We start from the raw sequence: 27,781 nt of genomic DNA, 5'->3' as shown, positions 1-27,781 counted from the left end.
ACACCAAAAAAAAACCAAAAAAACACACAAAAAACAAAAAACAACCCACAACAATGGTTGTAATTCATAAATTCGGTTGCATCCTGCTCAGTGAGCTTAAACACCGCCCAGCCTCAGCTTAAACACAGCCCAGCCCCGCCGCTCCCCCCGCCACCAGCCCGGCCCGCGCCTTCCCCGGGGCCGCGGCGGGGCCGCGCCGCCTCCATCGCCGCCTCCATATATACATCTGCAGGGGGTCAGTGGCGGCGGGGCCGTTCTGGCGGGTGCACGGCGGCTGTGGTGAGTGGCGGTGCCGGGCAGGGGGGTCCCTGCGGCTCAGGAGCCGGGTGGGCAGGGCCGGGATGCGCGGGGTGCGGCCCCTCGGGAAGCGGCGGCGCCTGCGGCCGCCCGGGAGAGGCGCTGGGCCGGGGCCGGGGTCGGGGTCGGGCGGGCTCTGCTCCCGCGGCGTCCGCCGAACGCAGGCCGGGGCGTCCCGCTCCCAGCGGGCGGGTGCTGGCGGAGCGGGAACCCCGAGCCTTGGTCCCCGAAGGAGCCTGGAGCCGCGGCGTGGCCCAGCCCGGCCCGCTCGCAGCGGCCGCCAGCACGTGTGACATCCCGGCGCGCCGAGCCCCGGTGCTGCCCGCGCCTGCTGCGCCGGGGTGCCGGCCTGCCGTGACCTTGGGGAGCGGAGCCACGGCCTGCCTGCCCGTGCGCGCTGTGGCGCCTTCTGGGTTTAGCTGCTCAGTGTTTGGAGAAGGCATCGGCGGAGAGAAACATCTGGGGCTGCGGGCGGAGGACTCAGCAGGACCTGTTACGCTAACGAGTGCTTCTGTGTTTCCAGGTTTGAGGCTTGGGTTCGCTTTGGAAGTTAACAGAGCAGTTGTTGCCTTGCTTGATCTACAAGCAGCTTTTAATCTATTAGTGTTATTACAAATAAGAAAAAAAAGAGGTATGTACGTATATAATACTGGTTTAGTTTTGACTAAGACTTAAATTTTCTGAAAGTGGCACTGTGACGATATGGATCAGGCAACTAGACTTCTTCCTTGGCTCTTAAAGTCCATGTTTTTATAGGCTTTTTTTTTTTCCTTTCTGCTGCCAAGTTTTCCGTGGGTGATTTGGCATGTGCTCCCTTTGGGGACTGGCACAAGTCGATAAGCACTCAGCATGATGAAAGCAGTGTATATTTTACTGAACACAAGCAGTTGGTGCTCTCTAGTAATTCCCTTCATTCCAAGTCTGTCTCACTGGTCTGTTGTTCTTTTCCTCTAAATTAGCTGCAAAACTGCGGAGTGCTGTGTTAACACTAAGAGATATATAGGATAACAAAGTGCAGTTTGGCCTTGGAGTCTCCATTTTGAAGTAATACCGAGCATGCTATGCTGTCAGTAGCAAAACAGTTCAAATCTGAAGCCACTGTTTGGAAATTGGATGTGTTAGTGCCATTTATTACAAGAGTAATTATTTATTTTGTTTTAAACCCATTATGTTTAGATTTATGCAGCACATCTTAAACAGATTGGATGGGTAAAGTCACTAAGTGACAGTATTTGGCCTACTGGAGTATTTATTAAGATTCAGGAATAATAAATCTGTTTAGAGACAGGTTTTCTTGAAGCCTCGCTTGTATTCAAGTGTCTGTGCTTCTTGTATAAAGGATGTGGTTTATACAGTGTGATTTTTCTATTATCCTTTCAATGTATCCTATTGGGCATTGTTTCCCATTCGTATTACCCCAAAATATCTTTTGAGAGTAACAGGCTTCAAAAGAAGTATTACAGTAGGTAGAAGAGCGAAAATTGTTGTGTTTACTGATGTACTGTGCTTGAAGCCAGGCTTAAAAGTCAATGAGGCAGTGATTCACGTGTGTATTTGTATGGTAAATTTTAAGACTCATGCAGCTTTTTGACAGCACTGCCAGCCAAGTGTCTCACTCAGCGGCATGGTTTTCAAACAGCTGGAGCTGTTTTGTCCCAGATATATAAGCTTGTTTTAACTGCTCACCCAGTGTACCTTGCTGCAAATTTGAAAACTGAATTCATGTGAATGCTTTACTTCGAAGTGTCACCTTTGTATTTCTGCTTTCCAGCCTCCTTACTGAGAGATGAGGTGCAATTCTTATTTATAATATGCTGGTGTGTGGAACTTGCACTGGGAACATGACAGCCAGACACAATTCAAGATGTTCATGTTCATTTCCATTCTACTCATCTTTTGAGAACCACTTAATGTACCTGTATCATCATGGATAGTTTTCATACCTGCTCTTCACCATGAGGAGAGGAGATTCTCTGTTTTGCTTTATAGGTGAGGAGCTGAGACAGGGGTGAAATATTCCTGCCAGCTAGCCTTAGACACCTGATGTGAGACTATGCTTCTGTAATCAATATCAGTAATGCTCAGCACTGTTCCCTGGGTGTATTCTTTACTTTCATTTGAGATATCCAGGGAGATTAGAAGCTGGAAAGCCCAAGGAAAGATGAATCTAGGTGTAATACTCCAGGAGACATGCTTAATGAAGCAAAATTGGTCAAAATACAAATATGCTAAGTCTCATTCCTGGGCACAAGCATTTTTTGTCTCTAAATGGAAGAGTGAATATGAAAGCATTCTTGTGATGCTTTTGCCTGTCAAGTTATTGTAAATTGTGTATCCTTCTCTTCCATCAGGGGACAACTATCTCCATATCTACCAGGAAACGGGAGACTTTGCTCTGAAGTAACTGATAAACACGTGTGAAGCATGAGGATCAACTCTGCTATTCAGGCTGCTATTGACCTCACAGCAGGAGCTGCAGGTAGTGCTGGAGAGAGCTTAATTGCACAAAACTTCTGAGAGACAGTTTTAATGCCTTTGACAAATGTAAAAGCAGTTTCCTTTTGCTATAAAAAAGCTTCACCTTCTGTACTTTAAGGATACGGGGCTGAAGCAGTGACCTCAGCCAGTGTTGTAACTGTATCACTATTGCTCTTCCCTAGTAAAACCCCTGCCACGTAGTGAAGAGGTAACCCCTTATTTCAAACTAATCAGCTTCTGTGAGGAGCTTTTAAGTTCTCCTGTTTACATGGGTTCAAGAATCAGTCACAAGCAGAGTTTTGGAATGACGTCAGTGCATGAGTGATTGAGGTGCTGCTTTTGTCACAGGAAGCCTGTCTAATTCAAAGGGACAAGAAGCTATCAAAGGGTTACTGGCTCAGACAACATCCTGACGTGATTCTCCTAAGTGCTATGGACAACATCCTGAAAATGCTGTGAAGCTCAGTAGTAGAACTGATGATGAATTCACTTAACTGACTTCCCCTTCAGTATAGTCTGTCCTATAAGGTTTTGCTGGACCAGTTTTGTGGAAGAGGTTGTATTGTCTCACTGACATTACCATGTTGGTAATGTCTGTGTCTGGGGGATGCAGCTTTTAATTCTGCCAGGGAAAAGGGTTCTTTTTTGACATTTCTAAGCCAACAGTGTTTATACAGAAAAGGTGGAAGATTTGTCTAATTTACTGTTGTAACAAGTTTGACAATTTTATGGATTTTTTTCTTTCCCATACAATAACTATTACAGTCAGTCCTTTTATGACTGTGTTAATGCTCTGAATATGACAGTATTAACGGTGCTAAGCATGTTCACTGGTAGTTATCTGGGGTCATTTGTCAGAGTGGAGGTTAACAGTGCAGTGAGAAAATAAGTGGTGACTGGATAGCACAAATCCAGTGTGGCAGTCTTTAGAAAATGTATCTAAGTAAGCAAACAGCTTGTTCCTCCAGCAAATTCATAACCTGGTTTTACCTTCCTCTCCAGATAAAAGTCTTGACTACCTGTTAAGAAATGACATATTGGGGCAAGTAAATTCTGAACAAGAATAAATAAGTCATTGAACTGTCTGTGGGTCATAGTCCTTTGCCTAGGATCTAAGCAACAGCTAATCACTTCTTTGATGCAGTAGGACTCTTTTCCCATTATAGCCGTGTAGTTATTAGGACCACACTTGTCTAAATGTTCAAACAGATTTGGCTTTTTTGGTTTCCTTGTTTGTTTTTGTTTTGTAGTTGGGTTGGGTGTTTTATGACTCTTTACTGCTGGCTGGAAGAATTGTTTTTTCTTTAATATTTTAGATAATAACTGGGACTCTTGGTCTTTATCTTGAGGCTTTTTTGCTGTAGTTCTTTGCTGTAGTTTACTAGGCTTTTTATACCACCTCCAGTGATAGTCTTTTTGGAACAACCATTCTGTCTGCTCCCAGTTTTTCAGCTTTACATTTCCAAGACCATTCCCGGTTTTCCTGGGCAGCAGCCATTATTTTATTACAGGAACCTAGCATTTGTCCCATAGATAATATCTACCTGACTTCCCTGCAAATACCATTGGCTGAGCCTTTCCAGCTCTGCTTTTCATTTAAAGCTTACATGGATGTTACTGGTCTGAACCAGATACTTTTCTCCTTGGTTATCCTTTCCAGAACAGGAAACTCTTCATGCTTCCTTGCATGATTTGCTCTGAGGCTTTTAACCATCTGGTTGAGAATGAGGTTTTATGGCAGCTAGATCTTGAATTTCTCCAAAAAGCCTGAACTAACTCTTTGCAGAGGAGCAAGAACTATGTAACACTTTTTTTTTTTGCAAAGAGTAAACCGGATTGTAAATAACATTCCTTAAACAAACACTTGCTTACTCTTCTCCCCACATAAAAGAAACAGAACTAATCTCTAATCCAACTGGATTCACACATTTGTTTCCATTTCAGTTACTTTTTTATCTCAATTTACAGATAATTTAAGGTATATGCATGTCAACTGTGCTTTGGTTCTGTTTTAGGATGGTTCTCCTCTCTTGCTAAAAAAAGCAAAACCATAAAGCCTATATAAGGCACGTGTATCATGTGCTTCCTGGCTGGGGTCTGCTTCTAATAGACTGCTATCACTGTACACTGTTTCTTACTGAAAAAGTGTAACATTAGCTCTTTCTGCAGGCCAGAATTGAGTTAGAGCTTGTGGAGGGACACTGCACAGTGAGCAAAATGGTTACTGATGACGCTGATGGAAATATCTCACAAGTTTTCAGGGTATTGACCTTGCAGTTCAGTTTGGAAAAGATATCATGTTGAGAAACTTTGCCCTTTTGTCCTTTTTCAGCTTATACTCAACACTTTCTTCCAGTATGTGGAAATAAATGTACTTAAGAGTCATCTGGAGTTTTGAAGTAAAGGGTTTGAGTCTTTTGTTATCAACTTACTATATGTGATCAGTTTAGCACTCTCAGCAGTGTTCCTTTTGACCTGTAGGAAAAACTTGATTACTAATCTTTCAGGGGTTTTTTGTTCTTTATTATCGGAATGTAAAATCAGATGGCTTCTGAACCACAGCATTAATAAGCAAAGGAAAATGCTACTCAACTCATTGACACAAGTGACTTGATTGCAGAACAATACTTCTAATTCAGCACAAGTTTATACAAGTGAGCTGATTCTTTTAGATGCTTGCTTTTCATGAGGTAAAGAAACGTTTAATGATAATCATGCTCATACTGTTCCTTCACCTGATTTTTTTTTTCTTAGGGTAACTAAATTCACCACTGACAGTTGATGCCATTGTGCTAAAATCAGTGCACTTTTCTTTTCCTACAGAGAATTAAATTCATCTTTGCTTTCTGTGTGATTTTGCTAATACTGTGCTTGAGTACAGATGTCAAAGTTGTGATAACCTTCAGCCAACCTCTTAACTTCCACTGCTTGCTTAGGTGGGACAGCATGCGTGGCGACCGGCCAGCCCTTTGACACCGCAAAGGTGAAGATGCAGACGTTCCCCAACATGTACAAAGGACTTGTTGACTGTTTTGTGAAAACCTATAAGCAAGTGGGTTTTAGAGGCTTCTACAAGGGAACCACACCAGCACTTGTAGCCAACATCGCAGAGAACTCTGTTCTGTTCATGTGCTATGGATTTTGCCAACAAATTGTGAGAAGAATTGTTGGAGTAGACAGAAAAACAAAGCTCAGGTTAGTAATAAAAATCTGGCTTTATTTTAATATTTATTTATTTAAATAAATAAATAAAAACTCATGCCACTGCTACTTGCCAATACTATATTGTCAGGGTGCAAGTGATGTCCCAGGCCTTTCTCTGCCAGTATAAAGTGGAATGTAGACCTTTGTGTGATGATACAGTGTCTAAATATAATAGAGCCACCTACTAACCAATTACTATAGCTGGCTGGTTCAGCTAATCACAACTTAACTGGAGTATTCAAGACCTGGAACATTTTTATCAATGGGACTGAGCATTGCAACACCTGAAAGCTAGTATTCCCTTGATGTCTAGGTTTTTCTGATTTTGCAGGGGAGGTAGTGGTTCTTCTTACAGGGAGTTATACTAAGGGGAAAGGACAGTTTTCTAATATTGCCTTGTTTTTAAAAAAAAAGCTTGAATGTAACGGTGGTTAGATGAAAGGTCTCGTTTTGAACAGTGTATTGTCTACAACACACTGTGTATTCTTTAGGCAAAAAGTGATTGCCTAAAGAATAAGAAAGAAGTATTTAATACTACTGAGTCCTCTGCCAGGTTTTGTTCTTAGTTCATTGGATTTCTTGATTCTGGTTTGATCCAGTCAGTGACTTTGGATCTTTTGAAGACTTGTTCAGTCTCCTCTTGAATTCTTCTAATTACCTTGCCTCTGAAGTACACTTTGGCAGGGAGCCCTGCAGATGGTAGCCTTATAGATGATACTAACTTTGTAACTGTTGATCCTTAGCCACTGTCTTCACACTACCTGGGATTTTGTAGATCTGTCCATTGCTCCATGCCCCTCTTCCCCACTTGAATCTTTTCTTATATGGGAGAATTGCAGCCCTCCTAATCAATGAGCACTCTGAAGCTGTTCCTTTAGCTGTCATCACTGTCTTTCTCTGAAACTCCTGTAATTCTAATAAGGCTGGGGATTTAGCTTATGAGACCAGAGTAGTGCAGAGTATTCAAGGTGGGAACAGGTTGTGGATTTATGCACTGGCACAGTGATTATGATCTTCTAGCTAGGATGGCTGTTCTCCAGATGCATCACTTTAGAGCTGTCAGTGGTCCAGCAGTCTCAGTGTGCCTTACTGTTATGCATTTCTTAAGGCATGTCTCCTGTACAGCACTAAGATTAGCTGCACCTTCTCCATCCTTGTGCTGTGCCACAGGGTGCAGAAGACTTTTCCTACTGTCCTAACTCCATTAATTCAAAGGGAGATGCAAGGTTAACTACATTCAGCTTTGTATTAATAGTTTTGTTCTGCCTCTGTCACATGTGTCACCAATGAAAGTAGCAGGGAGGCCATGATTCTGCATTTGAGATCTCTGACATGATATGGGTAGCTTCCTAAGTGCAAGACAATTATCTAGAAGTGACATTAAGTGAGGTGTTCTCCTGTCACACTAAGATGTGCTGTATCTTAAAACTGAGGCCTGCTATGAGGGGAATATGAAGTGATGACAAAACCAATTATGACGAAACCAGAATGCTTGCATTCTTTTTCACTGTCTTCTGACAGTTGAGACCCTTCAGCTGAAACAGGACTGTTTTCACCTTTCCTTGTTGCTTTCTTAAATCCGGGGTTTTCTGCTTGCTCAGCTTACAGATCTTACCTTTTCCTATCCGCTAAAATGTTGGAGGCAGGCCTACCAACAGCACGTTTCACTTCTAACCTTCTTTTGTGATCATCCTGGGAGTTAGATCACAGATGTGCAGTGGTCCTAGGATCATCTCGTGACTGAGACAGCATGTTTATCCTGTGTGCAGCAGAGGTAGTGCAGGAAACTTTGAACTGTACGTTGGTGTACTACTGTCTTTGGAGTCAGATATAGAATGGAAATGTAACTTGAGTATGTAACAATAGCAACTGCATTTGGCATCTGATCCTTCTTTCCTTGGTCAGATAATGGTACTTTTCAGATCCAGGGTGGCTGCTTAATGTCATGTTGATTCAAGATCAAATAGTGTGACTGTATAGCTGTCACTGCCATATCTGATTATGTCACGAGCTTTGCTTTGTGTGATAACTTTTGTGATGCTTCTGCAAGGTGAAAAATTGTAGCTTTACTCTCTGATACTATAGATGTATCAAACTGCGGGACACAGGGCAAACATCTCCCTTGTATGGAAAGAATTTCTGTGCTGCAATGAGGTCAGTCTTAACTGTGCTGACTCCCCAGGTTCTGAAAGAAGAGAGAAGCTCCACTTCTCTGCTGTTGTGCAGCTCCTGTCTAACACATCTGAAGGAACCTGTTTAAAATGCATCATAAAGCAGTATGACCCTCGAATACCAGCCTTTTGAGTCCTAGCAGCTTAGCAACCCCAGAATTTCTGGTATGTGTAAAATCACCACAAAGTAAGCCCTAGTTTTGGAATGCTATGAGTCATTGCAGATGACAGTGCTGTCTTGTTCAGTGTTGTGGTTCATGTTTGTCGGTGCTATCTCTGATTCACATGGTTGCATTCATGGCAATACATCCCTAGAAAGATTACAGTGATCCATTGTGTCCTGCTTTCAGTTTTCTAGCATCTTCCGCTGAAAGCCTGTATTAATACTGGTAAAGTGAATTTGAAAACACATTTATCTGTGTGAGGTGATTGTTGCTCCTATTCTCTTTGAGGAAGTAACTAGTACCCAAGAGTTGCCCAGTAAAACAAGTCTATGGAAATCTTTATAAAAGCCAAGAAGGGGAATATTTGATGGTGCTTATTCTGCTGCAATCACTGAAATATATCAAAAAGGGTAGAGGTTGCAATATGGCTTCTCAGGTGTCAAAAGGATATCTTTGTGTTGTGTAAGAAGATACGATAAGCTATTTTTTTTCCTCTCTCTAGTTCAAGTAACTGCCCTTTTTCCTTGGGACTATTTCCACCAAGACTGTCAGTTTTTCTTGATGATACTTAGAATGCAGGTTCAGGAAGCTGATCACCAGTGTGGTGGCTCCAGTGCACTAAAGGTCATTGCCCAAATACCTTCTGCAGTTTCTTTCTTGCAGTGATCTACAGAACGCTGCTGCAGGCTCCTTCGCCTCTGCCTTTGCCACCCTTGTCCTCTGCCCCACAGAGCTGGTGAAGTGCCGGCTGCAGGCCATGCATGAAATGCAGTTGTCAGGAAAGATAATCCAGGGACAAAAGTAAGTATACACCCTACCCACTACCTCTGAAACCATTTTATGTGTATTACTGCTTCAAGTTCCGTATTGGCTCAGTGTCACATTTGTAGTGCATTGCTAATCAGAGCAGAGTGGTGGCTGTAAGGGTCACAGCCTGCAGGCCTTTTGGGGACTAGTAAAGCTGGGTGCCAGTGAAGGGCTCCCAGCAGAATCTTGTTCTAAGTCTTACTTTAATCCTGGTGTTTACACAATAGGTCTAGCCCTTAATTGTCACTGCAGTTGCCTTTGCTCTGTAACCTCTCATTATCTGACTATTAAGCATCACTAACTGGATCAACCTCTCTATCAGTACAGTTTGGTCAGTAGTGAAGGGTGTTATTCAAAAGGATGGCCCCCTTGGATTTTACCGTGGTCTGTCAAGCACTTTGCTGAGGGAAGTCCCAGGCTATTTCTTCTTCTTTGGAGGGTATGAACTGAGCAGGACGTTCTTTGCCTCTGGGAGATCAAAAGATGATTTAGGTATGATGACTCTTTTTCTAGGTGTGTTTTAGCATGTTGTTATGGGGGACATAAGGGAGGGCAGATCTTCCATGAAGATACACTAATGATGCACAGCAGCTGTAAAATACATGTAAAATGAAGGAAACTGGGCATCCTAAATATGGAAGTCTGCATTTTGTGTATATATAGTAATGAATTTTTGAAGTGACCACTTTCTGATAAAGCAGGATGTATTATAAATGGAAAATGAATACAGTGAGCTAACAGTACAAAACTGCTGAAATATCTGACCATACGGTGTAACACAACTCTGAACTATTTAATTTCAGCAGCCATTTAGAGTGATTTTGAAGTATTTAGTTTTATTCTCTTGAGCAGCACGCTCAAGTGTATGCTGAAATGTATGCTGACCATTAGATGTAATTACAATGATAGTAAGAGAACACTGAGATTGAAAATTAGACATCGAAAAAATGTGGCAATGCCAGAATAAAGATTGCCTATGTCCTGTTGAAAGACTGAACAGTAATACTTTGTCTTGCTGGGAGTCAGGATTTCAGCTGCATGCATTCTGGACTAGCTTGTTACAAAATGTTTATAAACATCTGATCTGAAATACAAAATCAGGCTACATCATGAAAAAATGACTGATCACAAAGTAACTCACTCTACTGTACCAAATAAATCTCTGTAGAGGTGATTACTAACACTATATGATATAACTCTAAACCATTTCATGATTAGCCTTGGAAAGTGGTTACAACTGTTAAAACAGTAAATTTAGTTAATACAGACAAGACAGAATTCTGAGTTATGTTTTTTTAGAATGGTAAATAATCTAAGAGGCACTCTTTATAACCTTTGAGCATCTAGTTAAACTTGTAAATTACCAGTGGCTTAAAATTAATTTAAAGGTTTGGGAGGGAGAAGAAACTGCTCTTTTGTCATAAGCAGGTTGCTCTGTTCTCTTTGACTTTTGTAGATGAAATAATGTTACATTTGTGCTGGTGAAAATTGTGGCATGTATAAAAGGTTATTTGTTAACTTTAGGTCCCATTCCTTTGCTACTAAGTGGAGGTTTTGGAGGCAGCTGTCTGTGGATTGCTGTGTATCCTGTGGACTGTGTCAAATCTAGAATTCAGGTTCTTTCAATGGCTGGAAAACAGGCAGGCTTTATGGGAACATTTGTAACTGTTGTGAGAACTGAAGGTGAGTATGCAAGCAGAACAGCTGAATCTTATAGGGCTACAAACTGAAATCTATACTCTTCAACATCTGAAACGGCTTAAGAAATCTAGTCCAATGACAATGTGTTATAGAGACAGACAATAACTGTTCCTAGCAAACAGAAATATTAATGTTTTATGTAGTCTGGAAAGCTTGGAATCTAGGAATTGAGACCTACTTCATCTGCCCTGCTTCTTGGTTTAGGAGACTATTTGCTTAAAGCTAACAAGAGCTCAGGGTGTACTAAAAGTAGATAAAGGAATGAGCTCCAATACCTGTGAGCGAACCTAGGTTACATGAAAATTGAAGGAACTAGGTAAGTTCCATGCAGAATTTTTCTTCACCTCTAGAAGTTAATATATGGCTGATCATTGATTTATCAAAAGCCCTGTCCAGCCTGGCATGGAGACATCTTCCTCAGCATCTCATCTCTGGAAAAGGCCTAGGTCAGGCATTTTGGAAGATGGTCTAAGAACGTACATGGCAGCAAATACAAATCCTGGCCCCATTGCTAGGGAAGATGCTCCTCAGAAGTGAAGTTTTACTTGGGGCACAGTTCCAATATAGTTCTGCTGTTTTTTCTGTCTCCTTGCCAGCTGTGGTATATCTACTGTGAAGTGTATCTTAGGTGACCGTGTAGTATGTGAAGTAAACTTCTAACATAAGCATTTACATGGCTAAACTCCTATATCAATATCCAGTAACACTGTGTTAGCAGCTACACCATTGAGTTCAGCTCTGTGTTCATGCTCCTCTAAGCAGAAGCATTGCCTCAGTATCCCTCAAAGTGGTTGATGCAGACAGCCAATGTGCTAAATTACTAACTGGCTCTCATTTCATTTCCAGGTGTACTTGCCTTGTATTCTGGACTAACACCAACTATGATCCGTGCGTTCCTGGCCAACGGGGCACTGTTCCTTGCCTACGAGTACAGCCGGAAACTTATGATGAAACAAATAGATTCTTACTGATACCTTCTAGCAGATAAAGAACAAAAGATTATTTAAGGGTCATTAAATAAATGATCAAAAATACATAGATCACATGATGGTCTGAGCAGGGCCAAATCAGTGACCTAATTTTAGGAACTCAACTCTAGTCTAGGATTTGTAATCTTTCAAAATCAGGTGATTTTATAGAGCTTTGTACATACCGTTTGAATTGCACAAGCAGAACTATCTCCATCTTGCAGATTCTGCACTAGGTACATTGCATGTCATAAATGTATTTCCTGACCTGTAATGGTGCTAAAAAGACTTATTATCCTGTGGGGTTTAACATAACATGCAACAGTAGGCTATGATTTGCCTACGGCAAAGCACTGGTTTTACATCTCTGCTGTGGTAGTGACCTTTCCCAGTTGTTGCTGGTGTGTGACTCAAAATAACATCAGTTATTTATTGTCTAATCATGCTGATTATGGATGACTTGGAGATATCCCTCAACTAGACTCCTGTCCTTCTCCAGCTCCCAACTGCTCTGTGACTTGCCAAGGTCATGACAGATGGCATCTGACTTACATACTCTGTCCTAGTGAATGGGCTTATAAAAGTAGGAAGTGTTCACCCCCTACTAGCTTGTACTAAAGACGTGCATGCATTTTTGGTAAAAGAAACCCAGTAACAACGATAAGGAATCCATGCAGCATTTTATTGTTTTCTAAATCCTTCCAAGAAGTGGTGGAATTTGCCAAGCACTGCTTAACATAAGGGACAGTGCTGGAAATAGCTGCTGGCTCTGAGCACAGAATTGTAACTTTGTGCCAGGCTCCTGTTTGGGTCACCTTATCGTGAATGAGTCCATTTGCTGGAAGGACAGGAAGCTGAAGAGGAGCAGAGAGCCAGAACTGTTCTTAAAGACACCTGACACCATGGTCTCTGCTGTAGCACACTCTGACTTAGGCAGAGTCCTGTCACTTGCTGTGACTTCAGCTGAATGGAAAAAGCTCATATGACTGGATAGCTTGTATCACGTTCAGGCCCGGAGGGCATGCCTGCTTAATCATGTTACTTGATTAAAGTGTGTAGTTAGTGAGTATTACCCAAAATGATGCAGTGACACCTATTTCTAGATCCCCCTTTCATTCTTGAGGTAGGTCATTCTTTGTACAAGCATGCTCTGCCTTGTAAGAAACAGTTACTATCTTATCCTGGAATAAGTCCAGGCAGGTCTCAGATCAGCACAAGCTTGGGCCTGGAGTTGTACAGCGATGTTGCGTGCCGTAAGTGCAGCCCACCAGTGAGGGAGGTGGGGACAAGACAGAGCCCTTTGACTCTCTTATGTGATCACAGCTACACAGAGAGTAGCAGCTTGCCACAGCAACCACCTTTGTCAGAGCTGGAACAGCCTCATTTTGCATGTTACAGCTTCCCTTTCAGATTCTAGAACCAGGAAAAAGCTTTAGGCATAGATGAAATCATCTCAATACCTGTTGCCTCTTGCATTGGAGCCAGGGGGCACTTAAGCTGGCTGATTTCTTGCACTGTTGCAGCCTCTGATGGAAAGTGGTTGCTGCAGTTCCACAGACTCTTCTTGCTCCTCCAGCTTTCAAGCTTTTATACACCATCAGACAGGGCAGTTAAAGAAAGGCATGGCTGAAGATTCTTCAGTGTCTATTGCACCACTTTACCTTGATTGACCAGTACATTAGGAGCAGCAATACTCTGCAGTGCCAGTACTTAAAAAGGAATTTATACCAAATGTTTAAATAATTCAGGTAGGAGGGTAAGGGTTTAAGAGTTGTTAGACTTCTCCTTTTCAAAGTTGTCTAGCTAAGAGAAATAGTATATTTGTACATGTTTTAAATAATTACAGAAAGATGAGGACTGACTCCACAGCAGTGGAATACTTCAATCTATTTCTTAGATTTGTCTTTGCTTTCATTTTTTAAAGCTCATGGTTGCAGTTTTTAATACAGAAGTGGAAGCTTCAAGAGAAGCAGGATATTTAAAACTGAACCTACAGCAAGAAGCTGGTGACATTTTTGATAGTTTACCTTCTGAAGTTGATGTAAGCAGTAATTTTCCCATTCACAGCTGCTTAAGCTGTACTGTGTATCAGTTGTTCAGCTAAGAACTTCATAATGGTATAGGAATTCACGGGAATAAAATTTCATTTGATTTACTGAGTACCTGATGATTGTTTATGCAACACCATTTAACAAGCTCATCTAGCTGAGAAACAAAGATTGGAGTCAATATCACCACCTTTCTAGAATGAAAGGAAAAGACTTTTTACAACCAATAAACATATAAAGCACTTAAAACTGAAGGGAAAGTGGCAGCTAGAGCAAGGTGCTGTGAAACAACTGCTAATCTTTTGTCTTCTACTACAGAAAATTAAGCCCGTGGTTCAGTGCTTGGCCTATTGCTTCATTAGTACCAAAGTCAGTTCTAGCATTAAGGTTCACCTCAACTTCCAAGTTTCTACATTACTATGACATAGGCTATAAGGTTTCCTTCAGAAGAATGCCAGGAGTCAGCATAGGTCACAAATTCACTTATGTAAGGGATGAGTGTCCACTACCAGTGAAGGTCAGTGGAACAGGGAATGCTGGACCTACTGTTACCATCTCCTGAGCAGTGATACTTGGATGGCCCAAGAGAAATGCAGTATATCCCTTAAACAGCCATTCCTCATTCCTGCTTACACAATTGTTTTTACTTAACTGCATGTGCTTCAGCTAGAAAAATCTGACTTGCTGTTACAGCCTTTGCTGCTGGCACCTGAGAAAACTGGCTTATTCCCTAAGCAGGAAGAGGGGTTACCTTAATTGCCCTGCCAACTATTCGAAAGGGCATAAGCTGGTAGAAAGGGCATACTAGGACAGTGGTATCCAATTGCCTGAGCTAAGCCAAAATGAACTTGGTCATCAGCCACGTCTAGCTGCAATAAAAGGGCATCCTTTTCCAGTCCCAAGCATATTCATGGGGACACTAAGACCTTACGTGCCTGCTTGCCTTGTTGCCCTCTAGTGCTGAAGCTGGGATATCACAACTGCATAACTGGGTATTTCTTCTTTTTCTCAAGTCCAAGATGGGAGGGTTGTCATCTAATTTCTTGTTCCCCAGTACAAGAAAGGCTGTGACAGACTACAGCAAGTTAAGCAGAGTGCAGTAAGAATAGATGGTGGAGAAAACAGAGTTTGTTCACCCATAATAGGAAGCTGAAGAGTCTACAGTTACCTCATTCATGGGAGGGGATAGAACCAGGCTCTTTGCAGAGGCTTATGAGGCAAGACAAGACGCAACAGGTACAACTTGGAATCAGGGAAATTCCAACCAGGAAGGAACAGTAGTTACAAGATTTAAGTACTGTGTGAAAAATGCTATTCGTGGAGATTCACAGAGCTGAGCTACATTGGGTGATCCAGCTCTATCTGGGTCTGTGCACCTGAAAAGCCAGCCTGGCTCCTTTGCACAGGAGCTTGGACTACATGTACTTAAGTGACCCAGGCTCAGTCTATCCTGCACCTAGAACTGCAAACAAGTGATGGGATCTGTTGGGCATTCAAGATAGGCTTCAGCCTCCACACTTGAAGTACAGTGCTGATAGAAGCAGCTTCCAAGAGCCCAGCTCCTAAGTACTAGATAATTACACAATAGCAAGAGTTCAGTCCACACAGGTACTTCACAGTACACCTTTACTCCCAAGTGAGCACAGGGAAGGTATGTGACCTCTGCTTACCCTATTAACTGGAACACTACATCACTCCCCTTCCACTCTTGGTTGCTAACAATATAAAGCAACAGAACCAAGAAGTTAACACCTGAACACATTTCACATTGGGGAAGATACAGTCTCCATAGAAGAGGTGCACTCCTGATAACAGCTGGAAGCAGAATAAGTCTCCTGGAAGTTTCTGAATTACAGGTCTTAGTACAGCTCAAGAGGGGTCAGTGAGCATTTGCATTATTATCTCAAATGGTCAGGTGCACAGATCAAACCCACCACATGCAGCTATTAAGGCAAGCCTCACTAAGTTATCCCAGGCAGCTGGCATGCTCATGAGCTGACGAGATGCAGACTTAAGTCTTAGGGCACGTGGCCACCCCAGCCCTTTGTGGGAAAGAACAGCAGTAGAAAAGCAGCTGTGCAGTCTCCAACACCCGCAGGCAGCTCCCAGGACACATGTTGCTCAAACACCTACATTAATGGTTCCGGATGAAGAGCAGTTTAATACTAATACCAAGGCTTCTACTCAAGCAGCAGTAATCTGATACAGGAATACTAAGGGAATTTTGAGGGAGAAATAGTATTCTACTGATCTGCAGAAAACCCTGGTGCTGAGGGCTGTGTGTCAGATTTTTTCAGTCTCATGCAGATGGCTGATCTTCACCCACCCTTGGGCTAATGCTCTTGCTTAAAAACCAGCAATTTGCTTAGATTACTAAAACAGGAATTACCTGTATGCAGAGATACCTAAGATCCTAAGGATGATGTGGCAGTCAGCTGACACTAAGTAACTCTTCAGAGTATTATTGCCCTGCACAACAGAACTTCAAGTAACTTTATTTGAGAAGTTGTATCTACACAGAAATACATTAAGTACATGAAAATTAGACTGCTTCACTTTACATGGAAACAGCAAGACATTCTCCAGGAAAAAGACACATTTTACATGTTTCCCTTCTTTCAGATTTCCCTTATGATTCAATAAAGTTCACCTCCACAGCAAATGTCTCCCTATAAACTTTCCAAGTTTTAGACTTGTGAGGGTTATCCAGCTCATTCCTGGGAAGGTAAAGTCTGAAAGACAAAATTTGGTAGTACATCTTACAGCCTAAGACAATGCTTTTCCTTTCAGCCATCTGCAAAAGTTTCAAGCTCAGCCCTGGAATATTAAATATAGCCCCAGATCTTGAACTGAAACAGACATCAGCCATGCCTGCTCAACACCTTGCATCTGAGTTAGTCTGAGAAACGAAGTCAACCTGATGGGTTTGTGGGTTGGTTCCACATCCCCCTCCCAGAGCCCCACAATGCAAGACTGCTAGAGTAAAATTAATGTTGCATTCAGCTCAAGGCCTCCTGATGGGATGCGAGAGTCACTAATTTAATTGACCTTCCTAAAGGTAAGGATTTAATTCAGTACTCCACTGGGCATACTCTCCAATTTAAATGTTTACCAAATTCATGTCCAGTTATCATTTAAAAGCACTTGCACATCAGCTATAGCTGAATTAGAGATATAGAGATAGAAACACTGACTTAAAGGCTGTTTCACTTCTGATCAGACCTAGTCCACTTCAGGTCTACCAGAATTCCCTGGGAAAGAAGGGAGAAATGAAGGCCTGGTGGGGCATCCCCCCTAGTCCTGAAGGAAACAAAGGACTTCAGCAAAACTCTCAAAATGGCAATGTTTTAGGGCTGTCAGACAGTAGGCATACATTTCTCCTGGCACTGGCTTGGTCCAACAAGGTGTCTGCACCTAGATAGCAAGATGCATTGCTGGTTCAGCATATTAAGTCTACAGTCACAAACAGACTAGAGGCTACCTCTCCTTATACTCTGACAGGATCAGCTCAGTAAAAATTGTTTCCTTTCTATTCCAGTCATGGAGAACACAGTAATTTTATTTCTTATGTCAAGTTCACTGTTCTCTGCCTCAATCTGTCAGAGCAGGTTAGACAGAAGATAAGGATCTCCTGTCTCTGCATTTCTACATCACTCCCCAAGCAAGACAGACAAGTCCAACTTTTACTGGCTGGAGCTTCCCCAGGAGTTCTAGTCTCAGCAAGCAAAGCCACAGTAATTTCTAACTTTATCAAAAACATGAGAAGTCATAAGAGAGCCTTTCTTTGGGATCCCAAGCATCAGTACTTCTAAGTGTGGTCTTAATGTTTGCCTGCTAAGCTACTGTGTAAGTTCCAGGCTTCCAGACAGCCATACTATAAAGCATGGCAGATCTGAATAATTAGCATTAGATTTTTGACCTAAAATTCATTAACAATGCTTAGAGCACTGAGGAAATAGTCCAGTGACTTAAGATAAAAAGCTCACATATATTTAAAATACTTAGCACAGTGCAAGAAGCTGTCTTCTCACAAGTTACAGTTGAGGGTCAAAGACCAGTACCAACTTGGAAGTCAAGACAGCTGGCTCATCAAGCCTATCTCAGCTTTACTTGTTTACTATGGTTATGAACTTTCAGCTCAGTTCAGACATCAGAAGTTAAGATCTGAAGACAGTTACAATGATCACTTACCTGTTATTTTCAATAAAGGAAGTGTTGAACCAGAAGAAGAATGGGCAGTCATCATAGCCTTTTGGGAGATCCTAAACACAAAGGATTAAGGACTTGTTTAAGAACTGTATTAGACAACAAGAGTCTTTTTGCAGAGCAAAAGTACCCACCTGTCCTAGGTAGTTTGGTTTACAAAGCCACAGTGCCAGAGTCAGTACACTTGAAGATCCCAATATCACACACAGATCACTATTTTCACTGCAGTTGTTTCAGTACTAGGTCACTCAATACAACAAGGTAAGAGCCTCATGTTAGAAGCAGCAGGTACTCAACTAATACATCTTGATTACACTGCTGTATGAACAGCCAGATGACTCCCCTGCTTGCCTAGGTTGAAGTAGCACCACTTGCTGCATCCCTCACTGCACAGTGAGACCACCCTACACAGCAGGAGTCACTGGGGAAAAACAGACTCTGCCCTGCACCACACAGCCAGCTAGGACTCAGCTGCAGTGTGCACTGCAGCCTCTCCCCATACCCAAGTGCAGGTCTTCACAGTGTTATACTTACAGAATCTGATTCAAATCTGACTTTCACATCACCACTTATAACAGGGCAGTCTTCCAAGCCAATGACTACAGAGTCACTTTCAGAATCAAAGAAGAGCTGGGTAACAAGAATAAAGTTTGTTTTATGAGAAGTTACTGCAGAGAGACAAGGAACCAATTCATGACAATACCTAGCTACTCATTTGTGGTATACAAATACAACAGCAGTGCTAGAATAATAGCCAACAGTTTAAGCTACTCAAGACAGAGTGAGCTATTTGTGTTTAAGTGACTCCTAGGGAAATCTTCAGTATCTTAATACTGCTTTTCCTAGGATTTAGCAAAGCTTAGCTTTTTCATCCTCTCAGAAATGACCTCATCCATCTGGTTAGATAGTTTTATGTCCAGTATTCAAGTTCTGCACAAAGACATTTTTGACCTGTAAGTCAGCTTCCAGCTTCTGTGACTCAACTGATGTGATTTCACAGTACTCACCCTGCAGTTTTGTTGACTGGCACATACACATTCTAGTACAACTTTCTTCCTTGTTATTATCTGCACCTTCATATCAGTTCCATTGCCCTTCCCAACTCCTAGGAAGAAAGTATGGCATTATATCAAAGCACACATATTAGCTGAAAGTATAAAAGTGGTCATGAAAACCAAGTGCAAACCCATTCAAAAGTGCCTTCTTTCCAGAGTGCCTTGTGAAAGACTCTAGAGAACTCAAATGCTAAAGGTAACTCAGGATTCAGTGGCTGAAAATTGTATACTGAAGTAGCAATGAATCCCACTAGTGTAACAGGCTAATGTAGAGTCTAGTTTCACTGACTAAACAAGAACTGCAGTTTGAAGTCCTCTAGGACAATGAGGGACGAACTTCCAGCCTTTGATTAAGACTACCTGTACACATGTACAGAAACAGGCACGTATATGAAGCTGAGAAACATTAGTGGATCCAGTGCCACATGTGGAGTTAGTCTAATTTGAAAAGCGATTCTCTTTCCAAAACAGAGCAGATTGTACATGAGCCATCAATTGACCAGACACCCACAAAGCAAAACACTGAGCAAGTGACTTCAAAATAGTCTTCGTTGTATTCTGTGTCATTTAAATTCTCAAATCCAAGTAAATCTACATTCTTATCATGGATTTAGCATGAGAGACAGCAGATATTAGCTGCCTGTAATAGGAAACAATTACCAGATAGAGGAATGCCCAAATTCAAGAGTTCTTACCATGTATAGTGTGGATTTTGAGGTTTTTTATTTTGAGTTGTCTCTCTGGTGGGAGTTTCAAGTTATACTTGTTTTTCAGGATCTCATAATACCCAACATACCTACTCTGTAATGCAAAAAACCCAGACACATTATGCAGTTTCTGTACCCAGTACAGATTAATTCTAGGCAGAAGTAGGATTTAAATAGATCTTCCACTCCAAGTTTTTAGCTCTCCAGAGCCCAAAAATAAGAAGAAAGACATTTGTTATTCTTCCCCTCCCCAGTTCAAACAATCCTCTAGATAAATTTAACATCTACATTTTTAATCAGCCTTTAAATTTCATGTTTTGAGGAATTCTGTCCTCTTTAGTTCAGTAAGAAGTGAGGAGCTTTTATATTGTAGTTTTAAGAGGCTGAATGTTTAAACATACAAGATAATTTAATTCTACTGAAGTACATTCTGAAGGACAGTTGTAATTCTATTTTATACCATCAACAAAAGTACTTCTGTCACCAGATTCACTTTACACCCCTGCATCACACAGTACAGTGAATTAATATGAGCAAAGCCCCAAACTATGGTCTGAGGCAAAAAACCTGGGTAGTGTTTCCCAGTGAATGCAGTCTGTAGAGAATGCATTCCTCCACCCAGCCACATCTGTGCCATGGCCTCATCCCAGGCTAGGCTGCAGGCTTCTGTGCATCCTTGATAAACAGCCCAGTTGTCTTACAGTGTCATGCTCCTGTGAGGGTGCCCAGACATGTTGTGGAGTCTCCATCTGTGCAGATATTCTAGACCTGACCGGACATATCCATAGGCAACCTTCTCCAGCTCACCCTGCTTGAACAGCGGGGTTGGACTGAAAGCTTTTCTAATCTCAAGAATTCTGTTATCTTAGATACTATACTTCAGATTTGATGTTATTATGAAGAGAAAGGCACAAGGGGAGAGGGAAAAATGCAGTGCAACCCTATCAGTTGTTAGCCTTCCAACTCTTATGGAAAGAGTAAAGAAAGAGTACAGAAAATTCAGGAAGTAGTAGAAACCTACAACTCTGAAACAAGGCAGTGGATGTGGGGCAGCACAAGCACTCACAAGGTTAGCATTGGTTTGGCTACTGTTACTGAACCTGCTCAAACTTACCTGGGATGGAGTTTCAACTCCTTGAAACTTAGTACTTGTGCTTCTATCGGTTCTTCTCTCCCCAAAGTAATCCAAACTTTCCTACACAGGAAAAAAATTTCAAGGGTAAAGATATCCATCCCACCACTATTCCCCTTCCTGAAAACGAGATTTTAAACTAGAACTATACTACTCCAGTGCAGTATGGTAATGCAAGTGAAAATATGCAATAGTTGTTTTGGTACCTTCTAAAGGAGAGTTTTAACTAGAATAAGAAAGTACTAATTAGGAAGTCACATTCATGGGTGACAGACTTAATGTAAGAATGAAGGAGAGCAATATGACTTCTAAGCAATTTCTTTAGAACCATCTATATTTCTCAAGTGGTCTCTGGCAGACAAAGCCAAACATTAGTTTGGATCTTCACAAACCAGACTCTGAGGAAAACAAGGGATTAAATTAATATAGTCTGCCCAGACTACCTTGAGTGACCTGGGCCTTCTGCATCCCAAGTCTCCAGACTGATATATCAGATCTAGTATAATAAAGCAGCATAAGCATCTGTCCTGGCTGCGACTTGCTGATCTTTCTCCCTTTCCCCAAGAAGGGCTTTCTGCTGGCTGTCAAGACAAGTCAAGTCTTGATGCCTCATGCTACTTGAAGGGAGATTGGGGAAAAAAATTTCTTAAGACCACTTAAAAACAGTGACACTATCTTTAGTAGAGTTTGTTCAGAAGTCACCTACAGTTTACATTGTTGCTCAAGGTCCTAAGTCTATTATGCCTCCAAGAAGAGTGCTTCAAGTTGTTATCCTATTAAATGCTATGTTCCCAGTTCTTGCTGATCAAGAATAGACTGCATCAGAATTTACACAGTAGCAAGATTTGCAAGAACTTTTATTAAAGGCACATTTTTTCACTGAATCCTTTTCTAGTATAGAATTTTCCACAGATTATTATTGCATTTCACCAGTTCAGTAGATTCTAAAGGGTATTTTGTGTAGCAAACAAAAATAAGCAGCTTTTACCTTTGCGCTTTCAAACTGGTCACTGTCTATGAGCCAGGTACAGACCATTGTTCCAGTCCTGCCTGTGTTAGAAGTATGAGACAAGTTAAATTACAGCAGTTCAAAGGTATTTGGGATGACTTTTGTGAAGGTAAAGTCATCTTCTGTGATCTCATCTGTTTCAAGAGTTGTGACAGTCAAGTAGCTGTTTTTCAGAGAGTAATGAGTTAAAGACAAAATACTACAGTTTGTTAACTTATTCCTTGCAAGCAGTCCCCACATTTCTTTGTGCTATTACTACAGACACTTAGGACACTGGTCAGTATCTATATTCTCCATTCAGCAGGGGATAGAGGATAGCACTCTACTAAAAAAGGCTATAAACTGGCACTTCCCAATGCTACAAGCCCCAGAGTTGTTTCTCTGCCCCAATTATTTTCCCACAACCCTACTAAGAAGCCATCAAGTCTGCTAGCTTGAAAATCCTGTATAGTTTCAGTTTTTAATTCAAAATCTCAGAGGTCAAGTCACCCTCCCAACAATTGTTCTTCAAGCTGTAGCTTCAACATTCAGTTTTGCAAAACCTTTTAAAACAAAGCTTCACTTCGGGGCAACTTTTTTTAATGTTAAGGAACCACCTGTCTTAAACCAAGTATTTGCTTAACAGATAGTAACAGCAGGTGCTTGGCATATGTTTGCAGGGAAGTTTGGCTTACTTGCAGTTATTTATGCATTTCAACAGCTCCCACACTACTAGTGGTTGCAGATAGCACCTGCAGGTTAGCTCATATAAGGTAATTTTGACTATTTTGTTTCTATAAGACTTCATTGTACTATATCACCTAATACTGTGTGTATCTTGATTTAAGATCCAGCAGCACCCAGAACATTCTCGGGGGGTAAAGTTATGGAGGAGATCATCTTGAGTGCCATCACACAACACATACAGGACAACCAGGAGATCAGGCCCAGCTAACATGAGTTATGAAGGGCAGGTCCTGCTTGACCAGCATGATCTCCTTCTATGAGAAGGTGACCCGCTTAATGGATGAAAGAGGGGCTGTAGATGTTACCTACTTGAATGTTAGTAAAGCTTTTGACACAATTTCCCACAGCATTCTCCTGGAGAAACTGGCTGCTCATGGCTCAGACAAATGCACTCTTCACTGGGTGAAAAACTGCCTGGATGATCAGGTCCAGGGAGTGGTGGGGAATGGAGTTACATCCAGTGGTGGCTGGTCACCACTGGTGTCTGCAGGCCTCAGTACTGGGGCCAGTTCTGTTTAATGTCTTTACCAATGATCTGGACAAGGGGATCGAGTGCATCCTACAGGTTCTGTAATACTAAACACAGTATTACACTGTTGCTAGTCAGCATCGGCAGAATTTGTCAAGTTACACTGTAACCTCATCGCACAGTATGGTTTAAGCCATACTTCCATCAAAGAAGCCATAATAACAATGAAGTGCAATTTGTAGCATACACAGACTACACATGAGAAATTATACCTTTGCCTCCTTTACAATGAATTGCTACGATGTTCTTTTCATCTTGACTCATCCATTCACGGACACTGCTAGTGAATTTCAGCATGTCCCTAAATAAGAGGAAAATTAGTGGATCAACATAAACGCTGACACAGAACTATTGCAATGTATGTATTTCTTGACAACAAGACTCACTGTAGTGCTGGGACATTATGGTCATCAATAAAGATCCTTTCCACCCTGTAGTGAAAGTACTTGGGGTCATAGCCTTTTTCACCTACAGGAAAAGATCTGAAGTTATGCCAGGAAGGGAAAGAAGATTGCAACAAAGAAAGTGGCTTCTGACACACAACTGCTGGTCTGAGTATACACTAAAGTACAGTTGTGTAAATAGACAAATCAAAACAAAAAAAAATGTGAGGTAATTTGGCTAAAGCCATGATTGTTTAGCTTCTAGTTTCACACTTCTCACTTAAATTTTACCTCCAGACCCAGAGGGTCATTCCTTTCCACAGAGATTACTTGGGGTCTGAAAATTAGTGTTCTGATGTAGTGTCAGAGCCAACCATAGCAACAACCTGCAGACAAAGTGGTAAAGAGCCACTAACACTACATCCCCTATCTGACCTCCACTATCTATCCCTCTGCTGGTCAAAGGACAGTTTTACTTTTTAATGACTTCAAGTATCAATGCTTCTAGAACATACCTTGCTTCCAGCTCTGACACACTGCTATGAAGCAGGAACCGCAAAATAGTTGTTTGTGAAGAAATTTTTTTAGCCAGTTCTAAACAGAAGAGCTTTCAACTATTCTCCACCTCATTCTTCTAAGCCTTCATTAGAAGAATTCTCCAACATTACCTCAACTTTTAGCCCAGGTTTGGTTTTCAACTTTTGTTTTTAATAAGAACTTTGGAACACTGAAGCAATTTTTCAGCATGAACAAGGAAGTCTAAACTGCAAGACATCCAGTACCTCCCTTGCAAACTTCAGTACAATACTAGCTTAGTTTTGCAAGCTCTGGTACAGTCAGAGCCACATTCAAGACAGAATGTAATCAGAGATAGATATACACTTTTGATTGGATATACATTTTTTGAGATCTGCTATTGTCAGCAGAATACCTTGAAGAGAAGCATTTCTGTTTACCAGTATTTCAATATATTGGTAATCAGCAGTTAAACATACTTACTGCAGAGATTGTAGACTTTATAGTGGTCCGGATGTTTGGTGTCCAAAAATCTTGCAACTTCCTAAGCAGTAACAAGATAAGAGTTCAGATTAGTTAGCGCTCTCCTCCTTATTTTTACTGCCACCTCAACCCCCCACATGGGATCAGCAACTGCATTCATGAACAGCCCTTCGACAGCAAGCCTTTCCAACTCAGGTTCTTGTCTGGAATAAAAGTACTACTGCAACTATCTTCCTTGCCCTATATAAGTTTCTACAGTATCAGGCAGCATATATCTGAAAAGAACATTATGCAGACCTCTTAAACAACTTTTAGCTGAATAGATCTTATCACTATTACTAGCCTGGGACAGAACTGCCTTGATTCTCCAAAGCATTCCAAGGAATAGGAGCATCAGAACGCCAATGTGTCCACACTGAGATACATCCCACTAGGCTTAGCTGAGACACTACAACAAAAACAGCACAGTGGAGACCATCAGTCAGACATTCCAACCAGCCATGCCAGCAGAACTAGGACTGACACGATCTAGTCCACATGTAAATTAGTGGGAACCTATAAAAGAAATAGGCTTCAGAAACAGTGAACTTGGTAAATGAGATTTTTACCTTTATGGGGTTCCTGTAGAAAGACTGCTTCCCAGAAGATGGAAATGACATTGCAATGATTCGATCTGTGGAGAAGACAGCAATCAGCAGTAATGGCAGAAAGCCCCCCTACACGTAAGAACTATGTGACTGAGGAACATCCTTATAAAATGTCTCATTCCTACCCTAATTATAAGAACAACCTACCCATTTCTGAGAGGTTTTCCTCTACATTTAGCATAGCTAGAGCAAGACAAGTAGTGCTTCCCAAAGCATCAGACACCATAAATGTCAGTCTCCACAGAATCAGAAGCAAAAATACTCCAAGTCAGTAGTTTCTCAGCTCCGATTCCCTAGGCCTCAGGAAATTTTCTATCATTACATACAACATGTACAACTCTCTCCCGGAAGGCTAATTCTTAAGAAGAGTGCTAGAGTCAGGAATCCATATTTCAAAATCCCACAGAAAAGGAGTAGGCCTGGTTTGACTTCATACTTAAGTTTTCTTAGTCTAAAACATTGTCTGTATGTCACATCAAACTGCTATAAAGTGAAGAACAAGTCTTAGCAGGATTAACATGCTGCAAAGTGACATTTGTTTATACAAACCAGTAATATAAGTGAGATCCAGATCAAAGCCATCTTTCATATAACGCCTTTTGTTTTCAGAGACCTGACACAAAAAAAAAAAAAAAAAAAAAAAAGGAGTTAGTCTTCCACAGGAATGCCAAAGATCACCGAGTACTGCCTGTTACTAGGAAAAATCAGCCATCAGCTAGACTCAGAAGTTAAGCCTGAGCAGCAGAGCCTCATTTTGCTATAGCAAAGTGCACATCATTAGCTGAGAGTAACATAGTTTTTAGGTAGAAGCTCTGTACAGAATTTTTACCCTGAAGTATCAAAGTTTACTCTAGTAAAAAGAACACTGCAAATTCTTCACAGGCTGCAGCATGAATCTGTCATGGTTATTTGAGTGTTTGGAGGCTGAAGGAAGAAAGAATAAAGTTAAGGGCAGCATAACTAAAACTGCTTATTGCTGAGCAATAGGATATCCTTAAAGCTTAAAGTATCATTGTAATGCCCCTGATGAAAATAGGAGATATTTACAGTGGATAGGACTTCAACAGTAAGGTTGTTTTGTTTTCACCCAAAATAAAGCATCAGAAGCATTAAAACTCCTACCTTCCTCCACATGAGGGGAAACAGTCTATATAACACACAGGTTAGAAATTGTCAGTTGAGACACATGGTGGTGTTGCAATCACTTCGATATGCCAGCCTTCCAGGTCAATTTTCTGCTTACTTGAGCAAAGTTAAGAATGACTAGTTCTGCTGAAGTTGGAGACAAAGCTCTGGTACCCTGTCAGGGAAACTGAACAGACGTGCTGCTTGGGCAATACTATCAATAGCAGAGCAATAAGCTGTGGTCAGTCCTGCTATTTACCATTGATGGCTGCCTAGAGAAAGAGCTAGAGTTGTAAACAGTAGTGATAGCCTAGATATATTAAGAGGCAAACTTACCATTCTCCTGGTCACCACTTCAAGTTGCTTCTTTTGTGAAGCCAGGCGAAATATTCTTATCAAGATGATAATTCTCAGAACTCGGAGGAAAGTAACCATTCTAGGTGCCAGATTCACCATGAAAGAAAATGAAGAGAACTAAACTTAGATTAAAGCTATTAAAGCTAAACAAAGATTAAAACTATTTAAAAGCTGTTTCAGAGGCAGTTTAAAGCTGTGTTTCATATATTGAATTAGGATTCCTCATGCTGGTTTGGAGAAAGTACTATGCTTGAAGAATACCATGGTTCTATTGTTAAGGGCTTCAGGGAGTACATGTTCTGAACAGCTAACAGAACTAGGAAATCACCTACTTGCTAAAACAGACTTCTGCAGTCACCTCTGGCCAGCAAGCAACTAATTCCATTAACATTATTTATCATAACAAAATTCTTGCTCCTTGAAGCTTATTCTTGACTCCACATTTAAGTATATGTAGCCACCTGAAAAATTACTGAAAAGAGAAGCTATGTACATCATTACTTGATTAAGAAATCTGAGAACAGATCAGTATATATCCTGTGTTTAATCATTCAGCAACTTGAACACTTGGTTTGGGGAACTTTGAACTGCTGTTGAACTTTGAAGCAGGCAAGATGCTTAGGTGAGTGGTTCTGCCAAAACAACTGAACAGCGGCAGTTGTTTTCCCATATCCCTAGGGATTAGGGCAAACTAACATTAATTTCATTCCTTAAGGAGGTATGTGAGCAAATACCTTTAAGAAGCACACACACACATATTTTAGGTTTTGATATACTTGTATAAAAATCCTGGTGAATACCAATAGTAAGGGAGACAAACCTCCAGTTGAAGACAATCTGCTCTACACTGATGTGGAGCTTAAAGTCAGCAAGACCAGGTTGTCCTGAACACCTGGAGGAAAGTTTCAGTTTTCCCTGAGTGTCTTCCTAACTCAGCATCACCCTCCTCTGTTGAAAACACAATTCCCTTGGAGCTAGCAGCAAATTACATGAACTAACACTAAGGTGAAAACTCCACAGCCCCTCTCGCCAGCCCAAACCACAACTCTAAGAAGCAACTGTTCAAGA

At 41.4% G+C, this 27,781-nt stretch overlaps 2 protein-coding genes across 13 annotated transcripts in view; one reads left to right on the top strand and one right to left on the bottom strand.

The window, feature by feature from the left end:
• Positions 1-156: 156 nt before the first annotated feature.
• Positions 157-13,945, top strand: SLC25A15 (solute carrier family 25 member 15). Of its 6 annotated transcripts, XM_050333344.1 has the most exons (9): positions 157-279; positions 821-928; positions 2,069-2,286; positions 2,649-2,776; positions 5,712-5,970; positions 8,978-9,115; positions 9,444-9,613; positions 10,646-10,804; positions 11,669-13,945. In XM_050333344.1, the coding sequence occupies exons 4-9, from the start codon at positions 2,722-2,724 to the stop codon at positions 11,791-11,793; spliced, it is 906 nt and encodes a 301-aa protein (XP_050189301.1). In that variant the 5' UTR covers positions 157-279; positions 821-928; positions 2,069-2,286; positions 2,649-2,721; the 3' UTR covers positions 11,794-13,945. The 6 variants fall into 6 exon arrangements, with proteins under 6 accessions (XP_050189301.1, XP_050189299.1, XP_050189304.1 ...); XM_050333342.1 differs by lacking the exon at positions 2,069-2,286; XM_050333345.1 differs by lacking the exons at positions 157-279; positions 821-928 and adding an exon at positions 577-820.
• Positions 13,946-15,961: 2,016 nt separating this feature from the next.
• LOC126649303 (phosphatidylinositol 3,4,5-trisphosphate 3-phosphatase TPTE2-like) overlaps positions 15,962-27,781 on the bottom strand; it is a 20,456-nt gene continuing 8,636 nt past the window's right edge. For 3 of the 7 annotated variants that reach the window (XM_050333333.1, XM_050333334.1, XM_050333335.1), the window contains 13 exons: positions 26,693-26,792; positions 25,781-25,844; positions 25,193-25,257; positions 24,585-24,645; positions 23,589-23,670; positions 23,415-23,503; positions 21,927-21,988; positions 20,921-21,001; positions 19,795-19,900; positions 19,052-19,149; positions 18,579-18,674; positions 18,030-18,100; positions 15,969-16,570 (listed from right to left, as the gene is read on the bottom strand). In XM_050333333.1, the coding sequence (XP_050189290.1) occupies positions 16,468-16,570; positions 18,030-18,100; positions 18,579-18,674; positions 19,052-19,149; positions 19,795-19,900; positions 20,921-21,001; positions 21,927-21,988; positions 23,415-23,503; positions 23,589-23,670; positions 24,585-24,645; positions 25,193-25,257; positions 25,781-25,844; positions 26,693-26,792 (1,078 nt within the window). In that variant the 3' untranslated portion in view covers positions 15,969-16,467. Of the gene's footprint in view, positions 16,571-18,029; positions 18,101-18,578; positions 18,675-19,051; positions 19,150-19,794; positions 19,901-20,920; positions 21,002-21,926; positions 21,989-23,414; positions 23,504-23,588; positions 23,671-24,584; positions 24,646-25,192; positions 25,258-25,780; positions 25,845-26,692; positions 26,793-27,781 lie in introns of those variants that run through there. The other 4 variants (XM_050333336.1, XM_050333331.1, XM_050333332.1 and 1 more) reach the window with 4 other exon arrangements.

Source organism: Myiozetetes cayanensis, unplaced genomic scaffold, assembly GCF_022539395.1.
Source record: "Myiozetetes cayanensis isolate MyiCay16 unplaced genomic scaffold, myiCay2020 scf5-8, whole genome shotgun sequence".
Lineage (NCBI taxonomy): Eukaryota > Metazoa > Chordata > Aves > Passeriformes > Tyrannidae > Myiozetetes > Myiozetetes cayanensis.
This window is presented reverse-complemented; position numbering and strand designations above follow the sequence as displayed.

Excerpts from the sequence above, each read along its gene's own strand:
- SLC25A15 (XM_050333342.1), top strand. The coding sequence starts at position 2,722 with ATGAGGATCAACTCTGCTATTCAGGCTGCTATTGACCTCACAGCAGGA. Across the intron at positions 5,971-8,977 it reads GACAGAAAAACAAAGCTCAG|TGATCTACAGAACGCTGCTG; the intron begins GTTAGTAATAAA and ends TCTTTCTTGCAG. Across the intron at positions 9,116-9,443 it reads AAGATAATCCAGGGACAAAA|TACAGTTTGGTCAGTAGTGA; the intron begins GTAAGTATACAC and ends CCTCTCTATCAG.